Here is a 14269-nt window from a genome sequence, read left to right as displayed (position 1 = left end):
CCTTTGTGATCCTAGAAATACTGTCAAGAAGTATAAAAATACACAGATATATTAAAATGTTAAACATTGATGTTTGTGGCAAAATAGTCAAGTTTTTAGATTAGAGTGAGGTGCACAGTGGTAAACCAAATTTTATTTTATTTTTTATTTTTTTTTAAAGATTTTATTTATTTATTTGACAGAGAGAGACACAGCGAGAGAGAGAGCACAAGCAGGGGGAGTGGGAGAGGGAGAAGCAGGCTTCCCGCCGAGCAGGGAGCCCGATGCGGGGCTCGATCCCAGGACCCTGGGATCATGACCTGAGCCGAAGGCAGACGCTTAACGACTGAGCCACCCAGGCGCCCCGGTAAACCAAATTTTAATAACAACATGGCCATTCTCCTCTGATACAATTGTTTCCCATTCTCAAAAGGAATTTATGAAAGCTCTAATTACCTTGCCCTATATGGAGAGAATTAAGTGATGAATAGAGTATCACATTTAATATGGATATAGATAATTTTTCTGTAGCCACTATTATAACTCCTAATTTTCAGATTGGTTTGGCATAATATAGATTATTTTCTGCCACTAACTAGAAAGTAAAAATTCTAAAAGTCAGAAAATCATATCCTAGGTTCTGAAAGACAATAAGGATATTTTTGAGTTGACTGTGATTGCTGATTTGGAAATCAACTTTGTAAACAATTGAGACTTACTATACAAGGCTATGAGAATCCTGTCTCATTCTTCTGCAGTATAATTTGCTACATATTGAGAATTTATTCTTCATAATAAATAGTTTTCAGAAGCCTCTTGTCTTAGATGCAGCTTCATTTTTTGGACACATTGAAGAATCGGGGTCTGATGTAATCCTTATACATAGAATAGAGAACACCTAGAAACAAAAAGATGTATATAAATATGGTATCTGTGGAAAACAAACGCTGAATTTCTTCCACTTGTATTTTCCCAAAACTATCCCTCAACTTAAAAAACAAACAGATGCCTTCCATCTTCTTAACTTTTGGCTTGGATCATATAAGCGGCTCCAGACACACAAACAAACCCAAAAAAGTTAGAGCCCTTTAAGATCAATATAAATCAAAACCCAAATTTATAATGTTACTATGCCACCCTAGAATTTGAATTTTAAAATATGGGTGAAAAAGTTAGGAGAGTGGGGAGATTTGGCTAGATACTAAGATAAAAACGATAGACATCTCAACCTAGCACACCTCTCTTCAGCGCCTACTTGTGTTCAGTGTCTCGAGGGAAACGAAGGTGAAAGGGATAGAATCCTCGCTTCTAGAGGTTTACAGTCTAGTGGGTGAATTAGCTAGTAGTCAAGGGGAATAGCCTGAGGGACAGAGTTGTTTCATTGCCGTGCAGGAATGTCACCAAATGTTCGTACCCAAAGGAAGTTAAGGAGTCCGCTCACCTCCCACCCCCAACCATATCAGTTATCAAGACGCCAGCTATCTAGTAGATTGTCTAAACTAAATCCTTGACTTCCTTTCCTTCTGCTTTTTTTTCTGACACTGCTTGTTGGTATCTTCAAAGAGTGCACAGAGAATAAAGGGTGGGTAAAGTTGTTCTCATCTACACACTGTAGCCAAGCGAGGCAGCTGTTGGCACAATTTTCTAACACAATAGTAGGATAACTGTCACAGATGTATAAAATCCAAGGCAAAAACATGGTTACTTGATGCACTGTGGTACCAATGGAAACATTCTCAGATGCAGAGAGAATTGTAGAACTCATTTCCCTGTGCTTATTAGACACAGGTAATTCTTACCTCTTGCCTATCTCTTAAATGTTGGTGTTCCCTGGAGCTCTGATCTCAGCTCTTTTCTCACCTCATTCATACCTGTTGCTTCACTGGTAAGCAAGTTAGACCTCTCTTCTGAATGTGAGACCCATATACTCATTATACCATATGTGAAATTTCCACATACATAGGGGGCTGCCAAACTTTTAACTTGTGCATAAATTAAATAAGTTGAGAATGCCCCTCGAAGTGTTCGTTTATTTGTAAACAATATAAATGTACTCTGGCCAATCTATATATGAGTAAAGCTTTTTTGTTTTCAAGATAAAAATATTTTCGGGCAGCCCTCTCGGATCTGCCCCCTCTTCAGAAGCTTTTGTACTCTCACTCAATAAACTTTACTATCGCTCAATAAACTTTGCATTGCTGCCCCTCCCAAAAAAATAAAAAGATAAAAAGATTTTCTTCCTGCATACCCATGGATCTCCTTATACATCTTCTAGGGTATGAGTACTCTAATTTGGAGACATCTGCCATAGACATCTCAGTCAGTATAATATAAAATTAAGCATTCAGGCTCTGGAGTAGATAGCCCATGCAATTGTGAGCAAGAAGTTGTTTTCCTCTCTAAGCCTTGGTTTCCTTATCTGGAAATGGGATTATAACAGCACCTACCTCTTAGGGTATTGTTAATAAAGACTTTGGACTTTGTCCGGAGTTCTTGGGATAGAGCTTTTAAAATGCTTGGAATTTCCCAGATAGAGAGGGGCACCTGGGTGGCTCAGTTGTTGAACATCTGCCTTCGGCTCAGGTCATGATCCCAGGGTCCTGGGATCGAGCCCTGCATCGGGCTCTCTGCTCAATGGGGAGTCTACTTCTCCCGCTGCCTGCCACTCCCCCTGCTTATGCATGCTCTCTTTCTCTCAGTCGAATAAATAAATAAAATCTTAAAAAAAACTTCCCAGATAGAGGAGTATCTTTGTTACTCATGAGCCCCTTGGATTATACCTGAATTTATGTTAATGGGGTGACCCATGGTGGGCTCCTAGATAACTTCAGGATGTGGCTAGTCATGCCAGAAAGACCAACCATATGATTAGAGGGTTCTTAGACCTCCAGGGAGCGGAGTAGGACTGGAGATTAAGTTCTGTCATGAGGCCAGTGATTCAGTCAATCATGCCTACATAATGAAGCCACAATAAAAACTCTGGATGCTGAAGCTCAGTAGAGTTTCTTGGTTGGTAGACACATTGATGTGCTGGAAGGGTGGCATGCCCTGATTCCATAGGGAAAGGATATAAAGCTTTGAGTTTGGGACCCTCCCATACCTTACCCTACATGTCTCAATTTGCCTGGTCTTGATTTATATACTTCTTAATAAAACTGTAGTAAGTATAGAGCTTTCCTGAGTTCGTAAGTTGTTCTAGTGAAATATCAAACCTGAGGGAGTCTTGGGAACCTCTGAATTTGCAGCCAGTTGGTCAGAAGTGCAGGTGGCCTGGGCACCTCCCCGGTGGCTGGTGTCTGCAGTAACAGCAGTCTCTGGGAACCATGTCCGTAAACCTGTGGCATCTAAGGTGAGCTGCAGGTGGTTGGCATCGGTACTGAAGTGTATTGCGGTACACCAGGTGGTGTGAAGGAGGTTATTAAGATTAAATCACTGGAGTGTACACCTAATATAACACTATATGTTAACTCTACTGGAATGAAAATAACAACTTAATAATAAAGTTTACCTACAAAAAAAGATTAAATGAGATAGTAATATATAAGTTGCACATCATAAACACTCATTACTATTAGCTATTACTGTTTTGTCCAATATGCACTTAACCTCCCACCAAACCTGTTCTTCGTTCTTGATAGTAGTGAAAGCACACCTTTTATCTGGTTGCCCAAACCAGAAACCTGGGAATCATCCTTGACTCCTCCTTCCTTCCTTCTTTTTCCCAATCACTTAGTTGGTGAGTCCTGAATGTTTCTAGAATCCATCTCCTCCCCATTTTCACTATTCGTACTTTAATTCAAACCTAGTTCATCGTCTAAGTGACTTCTCTGCCTTTGTTCTCACCCCTACTTTACAAATCCTCTCTAATCATTTTCCTTTTCCTCATAGTGAAATATAATATGCATGGAAAATGGTAGACACAATCTAAACAACCAGATTAACAGATAGTTGTAGAGTGAATTACCTGGAATTGTGGGTCAAGAAATAGAATATAGGAAGCATCCTGGAAGCCCCCCAGCTTTCCCTCTCTGACCATATCTCCCCTCCTTTCCACAGATAACCACTGTTCTGTCTTTTGTTAGTGTGACGCTCTGTTTAAACAGTTTCACATTGCCTGTGTTTGAGCAGGCATCTTTCTCAGCTGCCATCATGACTACCTTACTCCCCTGTTTAAATCTTCCACTGACTCATGTCATCTTGTTAATGCCTCAGCTTGCAACCATATACCTCTATCGGGGATTTGTTTTCTATCAGTTTAGCTATGCTGTAACTGTTTTTTGCAGAATTCCCGTCCCTGCATATTTCTGGGTTAGCTTGGCTCATAAGAGACATTTTGCTTGAGATTTGAAGGTGAAAGTTGAAGCAGCAGCTGCTATATGCTTTTACACTTGGAGGGCTTGGTGCAGGGTGCCAGGAGCTGTTACAGCTTGTGCATGTTGTTGTTTACCTGCTGGCTCACCTTGCCATTGTTGGGCAGCAGTCAGACCCACAGATCTTTTAGCTCCTTCTGGATCTCCTCCTTTAGCTTCTTCAGCTCCTAGGCCAGGGGATGAGCGCCATGATAGGGGGTCCAGCTTCTCCTACAGGTCACACCATGATCAAAGTTGGAGTCAGTAAAAGACTGACCCAAGTTTTTCTTTGTGAGTTCCAGCTCTTCCTTGAAGATCCCAGTTTATTTTTCCTTCCAACTGCTGCCTTGCTAACTTTAGGCCCCCGCCTTAGAAACGTAAGCAACAGTCTAACATGGACTGTTTAACCAGCTCTCAAAATTGGTTAGGGTCATATTTCTATAATAAATCCCTTTTTGTATATCACTACTGGTAGTTTTGCTTCTCTGACTGAACCCTGACTGATACAGATTTTGGTATCAGAAGCTTCCCGAGGAACATAACCATGAGGATAGGTTCTGGGTCATCTGGAATTGGTTCTCTGATCTGATTAGATTTAAAGATATTAATGGCCATTTTTTTTTCAGTAGTAAAGAGGATGCTAGCAGTCCATGGCATGCAATAGTAAAATATTTTTTTAGATTGTCACTATAAATAACCTTAATCAGATGCCTATAGAAACCAGGCTTTGGGCGATCAGATATTTACTGTCATAGGACATTTAGTGGAGATAAGGGGTATAATTAGGCTGGTTTCTTCTAAGTGTGCTGGAGAACTTGGGAACACAAAATGATAGACTCAGGGCTTTTAATTCCTTAATCCAGGTTCTGTGAGGGACCTGAAAGCTGTATGACTTTCCAGAAAAAAACTCAGCTCCCATAGTTATGAGGCTGATATTTTTTTTTAAGATTTTTATTTATTTATCTGAGAGAGAGAATGAGAGAGAGCATGAGAGGGGGGAGGGTCAGAGGGAGAAGCAGACTCCCCGCTGAGCAGGGAGCCCGATGCGGGACTCGATCCCGGGACTCCAGGATCATGACCTGAGCTGAAGGCAGTTGCTTAACCAACTGAGCCACCCAGGCGCCCAAGGCTGATATTTTTTGAAAACATACACAGGAACTAATCACAGTAATAAAACTCCCAACCTCACAGAGTCTCTTATGTCCAACTTAGGGCATTTCTTTGGAAAGAGTGGGATCCTGAAAATCAGGAAGGGGACCTATGGGCAGGTTTCCGTGAAACAGGGTCCTTGGACCCCTGTATCTGAGACTCCTTTGCACTCCTTCCTGCGAATGACTAAAACTTGGCCTGAAAGGTAATCTCCACTAAATGAAGTTGAAATGCCAGAGCTTTCTTGGTTTACGTCCAGGGTACAGCAGTATGGCAGTCATTCTTCTTTACGGGGGCAATTTCATTCCCCAGGGAAATCTGGCAATGTCTGGAGGCATTTTTGGTTGTCACACTGGAGGTGGATGGGGGCTATTTGCATGGTAGATGCTGGGGATGCTGCTGAACATCCTGTAAAGCACATGACAGCCCTCCACAACAAAGAATATTCAGTCCAAAATGTCAGTAGTGCTGAGATTGAGAAACCCTGCTGTTAAGGAGGGTACCCAAGGGCTTAGGGAGATTGGAATGTTCCAGTGGATTTATCCTGCTCCCTCACCCCCTAAATAGATCTATTTCCTTCACCAAGGCTGTGCGAATTATCCTTATATTTGTGACGGGAGTCCCTGGTGTCCTTAGAGAGTTCTGTGCGCCTGTCTTCTGTAAGCCAGAAATGACAGTGGGAATTGCTAGGCTTTCTGAAGTCAGTGGAGATGATGGGATCCTGAGTGGCAGGGGTCAAGTGGCATCATTTAATTGAGAAAGACAGGAAAAGCATGATTACTCTAATGCGCAGCAAAGACTAAACAGTAATCCGCATAGTCTAAGCCACAAAGATCTTTGGCATTGGCTGATTGATTATGGTGTCCCTAGAGTTGAAAGTGGTGGGCAGCATATAAGCAGAAAAGCTCTAGGTTTGGTGAGTAGAAGTTTCACTTGAATCATCACAGTAGACAGCCATGGCCCCCTGACCAAGTCCCAGATTTGAGTCACTTTACAGACCTAGAGTCCCTTGAATAAAGGAGAGGTCAGACCTCCTTAAGAAAAGACCCTGTTACACAGCCAAAAATATAAATACTGTAAATGCTCCGTCTATCCTTTCCTAAAGGGATCTGTGACCGTTCAGCAAGGTGCCTGTGCACGAGGAAGGGCAAATAATCACATTTGTGAGAGATTATTAAATATTGGTTCTGAATTGATACTGATGCCTTGAGAATTAGGGTGGTCTACCAGTCAAGCTAGGAGTTTATGGAGGTCAGGTTGGGCTTGTGGGTCCCTAATTATTTCGCCAGTTCTGGAATGTGTAATTGGAATGGACAAACCCAGCAACTGTCAGAATCCTCACGTTGGTTCCCTGTGGTGTAAGGGCTATTATGGTGAGGAAAGCCCACTGTAAGCCATTCTACTTGCCATAATCTAGACTGCAAGGACCTTGATCATCTCTCCATTCCACAGGACATTGTGTTAGTCCATTGAATCGATCTGATCTATCAAGGGGAAATTAGGTTACTACTGTACTGTACAAAGGTAGGGTAAGGAGGTGTCTGTCTGGAATACATATCTTCTGGGGCATTTTTTAGTACTCCCATATCCTGTGATTAAAGACAATGGAAAACTATACCCAATACAAGCAGGATGGCTAATGACCCAGACCATTTAGGAATAAGGTATGGGTCACCATACCAGTCAAATAACCTTGAATAGCCAAGGTGCTTACTGAAGGCAAAGGGAGTATGAAATGGCTAGAACATGGTTAGAACACCAGCCATGGTGTTCTACTACCAGTTGTAGAAACAACGTCTGATAGCTATGAATATTTCTTCCTTATTTTGATTTGAATACATTTGTGTATACATTAACCATTTTTTTTCCTATTTGCTACTTCCCTTTATCTGCCATCGAATGTAAGAAGTGTTAATAATAATTATCCTTATATTTCAGAATTTAGCTTACAGGATATCAAAGGGGAATGTGACTCTGCTCAAAGACAAATCAACACCACTCAAAGATGGATAAAGGGATTTTGTATCACCTTTTGGGAGAGAATTAGCATGTTTTTGGTTATACATTGGATGGTTGATTTTGCCATTGTTTTAATTTCAAAGTTAAGTGTAATAAAAGAGGTGTTATAAGGATGCCAGGTTGACAAGGGGTAGACAATGGTGAATTTGTATTGTGTCAACTTAGCTAAACTGTAACTACATTTTCCGGAATTCCTTTCCTTTTATTCCCTGAGTTCTTGCAGAAGGGAAATTTGCATAAGATTTAGAAGGCAGAAGTGAAGCAGCAGCCAAATTCATTTTATGCTCGGAAGGCCCTGTTGCAGCATATTTTTGCTTATCTGCTGGTCCCCTTTGTTGGTATGGGGCAGCAGCTAGGATTACAGCTACTGTGGCTTCTGCTGAATTTCCTCCTTCACCTTTTCTGACTCCTTGGCCAGGTCCATGTTTGGCTCCAAGATGAAGGGCATCATTTTTTCCCCTGTCACTCCCATCATCGAATTTAGAGGCTTAGAGATGGTGAGAAATCCACAAGGGTTCCAAACAGTTCATCCTGTGTGTTCCCAGCTCATCCTTGCAGGTTCCAGATTTTTCTTGCTTCTCTCATTTTATATCTCCTTTTGCATTCTAAGTGCTTGCCCTGCCCACTTCGGGCCCCAGCTGCTGATAGATTCGCAAGAGCCTCACAATTACGTAATTCCAAATGCCTATAATAAATCTCTTATTATAGATTACTACTAGTAGCTTTGCTTCTCTCATCAAACACCGATTGATTCACTTACCACACCAAGCTACGCTGAGTTCCACTAATGTGCCATGCTTCTGTGCCTTTGTTTTTTCCTCTGTCTAGAATCCTGATCTCCTTCTCTGACCAGCTAATTCTTCCACATGCTTGGCTCGTATAATTTACATCCTGAGGAAAGCCTCCCCTGGACTCTCAGCACTAGTTAAAGGCCCCTCCTTTGTGTTTGTGCTTCCAGAGCAAACTGCTATCTCTGTCATAGTATCTGTGATTTATACTGGCTTCTTCTGTTCTTGGTCGTTCTCCCTGAGGAGACCAGCCTCTTTGAGGGAAGGGACTGAGTCTTATCTTTGTGTCTCTAGACTGGCACAGGGCCTTGCACAGAGCAAGTGCACAGCAGATGTTTGCTACATGATGAAAATGGCACTCTAATTCTGTGGTGAAGTTTCTCGTATTTTGTTCAACAGCTGCATATCACAGGTCATGGTAATAAGATAATTACCATATAATTCCCTATACGCAAGCCCCACACCCATCATTCCATAATCCTAGACCTCCTCTTAGGCTGACTCTACCCTGCACAGCATGAAGGAGAACCAAGAACATTGTAACTTGTTCTCATTAATGTAGACAAAAAGAAAGTTAGATAATTAAGGTCCTAAAGTGGACTTCTTGTTAGAACTATCTGGTTTAGCTGTTGATATAACTGGAATTAACCAGATAATTTTACAGCTGGTCTTTGGATTTGACTGTATTAAGTATTACTTAATTTACAGACTAATTAGAAAAGGTTTGCCTATTGCTCAGACTGGGAATAAAAGGAGAACAGACACTGAGACTTGTGGGCTCTAAAAATGTATTCTTCCCAGTTAAACTACATTAATAATTATATCTGCTATTCACGTAGGCTGGGAACTTGACTTAGCGTTAAAGGCTGGAATCTAGAACCACTGCTTTAGTTGGGTTACAGAGGGTACAAACTATTCACTGCTCCTTTCACTATACAAGATAACAGAACCCATAACCTAGTTCTCTACCTTTTTAAAATTTTTTTAGGTATAATTGACCTACAACATTATATTAGTTTCAGGTGTACAATAAGGATTCATTACTTGCATGTACTGTAGTGATCACCACAGTAAGTCCGTTAACATTTGTAGCCTGCATAGTTAAAGGATTTTTTTCCTTGTGATGAGAACTTCTAAGATCTACTCTCTTAGCAACTTTCAGATATACCAAACAGTATCATTAACTACAGTCAGAATGCTGTACATTACATCCCCAGGACTTAACTTATTTTATTTTATTATTTTTATTATTTAAGATTTTATTTATTTGAGAGACAGAGCGTGTGCGAGAGCGGGGGGGAGGGGGAAGGGTGAGGGACAGGCAGACTCCCCACTGAGTGCAGAGCTCAATGTGGGGCTTGATCCCATGACCCTGAGATCATGACCTGAGCCGAAACCAAGAGTTGGACGCTCAACGGATTAAACCCCCAGATTCCCCAGGACTTACTTATTTTATAACTGGAAGTTTGTACCTTTTGTCGACTGTTTTTTTTTTCTTTCAGTGCTTAAAATACCAAGAAATTAAAGCCTCTTATGGGGAAGCAACTTCAGCCAAGTGAAGTTCGCTGTCTTTCTTACCATTCTGCCTCTGTTATATCACCTTGACCCAATATTCATTTTCTAAAATAAGTTAAAATATACTCAAAGATAGCTGAACACAAGACAGAAATTAAGCAGGTTACCTAGAGTCACAGCTCCTACAACAAATCCTTGGGCAGCAACTCTCATGTGAATAAGATGAATGGACATTTTCTGATCTTTTCTGTACTTTAACTTGTAAAGACCATAGGACGCCACAGTCATAAAACCTGCTATTCCTGTGAATTAAAAAAGTAGAGGTTATGTAAATAGTAGGCTAGAATCCCCAAGATTTAGAGGGCTGAATAGAAGACTGTCCAAAGGATCAGTACTTGGAAGAGAAGCAGGCCAGATACCAAAGAATACTTTAAGAAGAACTATGCTGGATTTGATCCACCAGATTTAAAAATAGACTCATGGATTCAATATTTGCAGTTTTGACTCTTCCCAAAAAAACCTGAATCATGTAGTGTAGTAATTTCTAATATTCCTGAGGCATGATTTCATATTGTGCATGGTGAAAGGCTTTTATTTAGGGGCAAGTCACTAAGCCGGCGAGCAAACCAACCAAACATTCCAGCATCCATAGCTTTTAAATGTTTGGCTTTACTCCTCTCTACTTGCTATCAAATAAGGAGTAAATATTTTGATCTTCTATAAAAATGAGATATTTAAATTTTAATGAGATGAAAAGGTATGAATATTTGCCTAAGAAGTATGTAACTCCAGAAAGATCTGTGACTCTTCTAAACTCCAGAGGTACACACAAATATTTCTGTATTCCCTACAAATTTCAAGGGGTGAATATACTGCTGTGACAACCAAGATCCTATGTAATTGGCTCTAAGACAGAAAACTGATCAACTGAATAGGAAAGATTCTAGAAAGAGATTTAAAACACCGTGAGAACATAATTCATGACAAATCAAAATAACCAAATAACAGATCAAGGAATAGTTACTTAATAAATACCATCAGTACAATCTTTTGGTAGGGTGAACTAATTTGGATTTGTATCTCACAGCAGACCTACAAAAAAAATTCTGCATGGGTTAGAATTAAATGTAAAAACAAAAAAAAAATCAATAAAAACTAGAAGAAAACAGAATAGCATATTTATAACATCTAAAAGAAGGTAAAGTAGACTTCAGAGAAAATGAGGACAAAATGCCATATTTTGACATAAGAATAGAGAAAACTTTGCATAATAAAAGCATGGGTCTATATTTTGGCTTCTTTCATATCTTTTTTTTTTTTTTTAAGATTTTATTTATTTATTTGATAGAGAGAGAGACACAGCAAGAGAGGGAACACAAGCAGGAGGAGTGGGAGAGGGAGAAGCAGGCTTCCCACTGAGCAGGGAGCCCGATGCAGGGCTTAATCCCAGGACCCTGGGATCATGACCCGAGCCAAAGGCAGACGCTTAATGACTGAGCCACCCAGGCGCCCCTTCTCTCTTATATCTTGTTGATGTATGTATTTATCCCTCTAGCAACACCACACTGTCTTGATTACTGTAGCCATATAGTACGCCTCTATCAGGTACAGTGATTTCTCCCACTTTATCCTTTTTTTTTTTTCAAAGATCATTTTAGCCATTCTAGGACTTCTGCCTTCACATGTAAATTTTAGAATAAGCGTGTCTTATCTACAAAAAACCTTGCTGGGATTTTGATAAGAATTAACGAAACCTATAGATCAATTTGGAGAGAACTGACATATATTCTTTATATTTATATTCTTCTTTACTATACATATTTAGTCTTGCAATCCATAGACACGATACTACATGTAATCTTTACATTATTTAGGTCCTTTCTGATTTCTTTCATTAACATTTTGTAATTTTCAGCATACAGATTGTATACATGTTTTGTTAAGCATATATCTATGCATTTCATTTTCTTTGGAGTGATTGTGAATGGTGTTATGTTTTTAATTTCAGTTTCCGTATGTTGTTAATATATAGACATGCAATTGATATTTATGTAGGATAGCAAGTTTTGATTAGTTGGCACATGTGTGTCTCTATGGGTGGGTGAGGATATATTCTTTCAGAATCCATTTAATAGATGGAAGTAAGAGAGTAATTGCATTTACATGTATATTTTATAGGCCAACTAGCAAATGAAATAAAAATTAAAATGACAAACAAAACCAGCAAAAAACAAATACTAATAAAACAGTGGTAGGCACGTTGACAAACAAGTACAATGCTGAAAGCTCTGTAAGTTTAGCCAAATCTTAAGAACTCTGGAAATATATAAGTGGTATTAAACTGAACATGCTTCCTGCCCTGGAAATTCATATTCCAAGGAAATAAGCAAAAGAAACATCAGGAAGTTGACACAAAGATGTTTATGGCTACACTACATATGAGGAAAAACTAAACAACAACAAAAACTGAACAACAAACTGAAATGGCCCAAACAGAGGAAAGACTACCATAGCTATGAAAAAAATTGCAAGTATAGGAAATACTAACACACAGAAATGTACATATGAAAATGTTAAGTGAAAGGAGCAAAAACAAATTATCAACAGAGTTTCAATATATGTATATAATGTATGCACAGGCCTTGACAGTGATCATAAGACAAATTTAAACAATATAAATAGATTATAATGATGGAAGTTGTTTAATAAATAAGAATGTTTTGTAAATTTTCTGCACAGGACACTCTATCCTGCAGTAGGAAATACATAGTAGATATTATTAAAATAACAATAGCTAAACTATTCAACAGTATATATTCAAATTTTATCATTTATTTTTCTAGCAAAATCTTGATTCTCTTCCCTTATCAAATCAAGGCTCTGTTCTTAGTCAAATTGGTTTTGTTTCCTTTGGAGATTAAAGTCAGAACCTTTACTGTTTTCCATATAGTGTCTCTGCAGTTTGTATATAATTGAATTTAGCTGGAAACACTTTTATCTTTCTACTTTAATCACCCTAAATGTCTCTGGAAAAATAATTCAATTTATGATAGGTACAGTGATTAATCTCTGTTCACAAAAGTGATCTGTTCAAGTGGCATCAAGTTCTTGAATTGTTTTTCTAGTTAAAAATGCTAAGGAGGATGAATTAATCACTATAACATTATTTGCTTCCATTTTTTATGGATGCTATTATCAAGTTTTAATCAAATTAAATTAAACTTCTAAACAGCATATTACTATAAAGTAAAATTTTTATTCTTTCTGATATGGGAATCATGACACAAAGTTGCTAGATTTGCAGTGACAATGAAAACCTAACGACATACCTATTCGGAAGGTTTTAAGGAATTAATCACTTATGTAAGTGTAACTTACATAATGTCTCATTTAAATAAGTTATTTTAATAGTTTCCAGGCCAAACGAATACCAGGGAAGACTCAATCAAGGCTGCAGTATATAATAATGCTTAGATTAGTTTAAGCATCCAAAAGAAGAAAGAGAAAGCTTAGGTTTTTAAAACATAATATTGGTGCTTAGATTTTGTGGGTTTTTTTTAAAGTCCAGATACATATAGTATTTGTTCTAAATGTAAACATATTAAATCTGTGTTGGGAAAGGAAAAAGAGGCTAAGACTCCAGGTCTAATTATAATAACACTTCTTTAATCTAGAGTTTACTTAACCATCAACTTCAACATCTGGAACACATCAGGAAACCAGCAAAAAGGGCCACTGAACATGCACATCACAAAGTTCATGCCCTCAAGTGTCCAGACAGGTAGGTAGCCTAGGCTTTCACTCAGAGCTTCTTGACTCTGAATTGACTCACAATTCCTTTAAACTTATGTATCTAGCTTCTGGTGCCACAGAATACTGGAGGCAGAAATTTTTGATTGTACTCAACATTAATTGGAAGAGACAGAAAAATCTGTAAACATCAGACACAAGACCTTAAAGGTTGGAGTTAGGGGACAAAGAGACACCGACATCTCAGTCACTAACAGACTTTCAATATAATAAGCTGATGCTGCTGATGATCTTGCATCATCACAGAAATGTTAAAGTGCATTCAATCTAGTCCAGTTAGAGTGGGTAGGAATTAGTAATTTGAGACAGACCTCTAATGAAGGGCAGTTAAATAAATAAGATTCGAAGCTTCCTAATAAGAATAATAGCTAACATTTATTGGGGATTTGCCATATACTGGAAACTGTTCTGGAAGTTTAACTCACCTTAGAGGGGGTGAGCTTCAATTACCTGAAAAAATTCAATGATATAAAACATTTCATTCCTCAAAGATACTGGATAAAGCATTGTGATTGCAGACAGTTCTCCAGTGTCCAGTCAAGGCTCATACTTACCTACGGGGACAAATGGGGAGTCCCTAGATTTCCTGATCAGCCGGGAGAGTTGGCCTTCTTCCTCATCTGCTGACCACTGGTTATCTGAAGACATTTTTCTCTGTGG

At 39.0% G+C, this 14269-nt stretch overlaps 1 protein-coding gene across 1 annotated transcript; it reads right to left on the bottom strand.

Annotated features, from left to right (window-relative positions):
* Positions 1-739: 739 nt before the first annotated feature.
* Positions 740-14269, bottom strand: HIGD1C (HIG1 hypoxia inducible domain family member 1C). Its single transcript, XM_081821672.1, has 3 exons — positions 14164-14269; positions 9967-10101; positions 740-877 (listed from the first exon to the last, which is right to left on the bottom strand). Exons 1-3 carry the CDS (start codon positions 14255-14257, stop codon positions 813-815), a joined length of 294 nt encoding a protein of 97 aa, XP_081677798.1. The 5' UTR covers positions 14258-14269; the 3' UTR covers positions 740-812.

This window comes from Leptonychotes weddellii, chromosome 5, assembly GCF_054177405.1.
Source record: "Leptonychotes weddellii isolate Sample4059 chromosome 5, ASM5417740v2, whole genome shotgun sequence".
NCBI lineage: Eukaryota > Metazoa > Chordata > Mammalia > Carnivora > Phocidae > Leptonychotes > Leptonychotes weddellii.
Note: the sequence above shows the minus strand (reverse complement) of the source record. Positions and strands in the feature narration are given on the sequence as shown.

Coding starts and splice junctions, on each gene's coding strand:
- HIGD1C (XM_081821672.1), bottom strand. CDS start 14,257: ATGTCTTCAGATAACCAGTGGTCAGCAGATGAGGAAGAAGGCCAACTC. Junction 10,102..14,163: donor CTCCCCATTTGTCCCCGTAG/GTAAGTATGAGC, acceptor TTTAATTCACAG/GAATAGCAGGTTTTATGACT. Junction 878..9,966: donor TGTAGGAGCTGTGACTCTAG/GTAACCTGCTTA, acceptor TTTTGTTTCTAG/GTGTTCTCTATTCTATGTAT.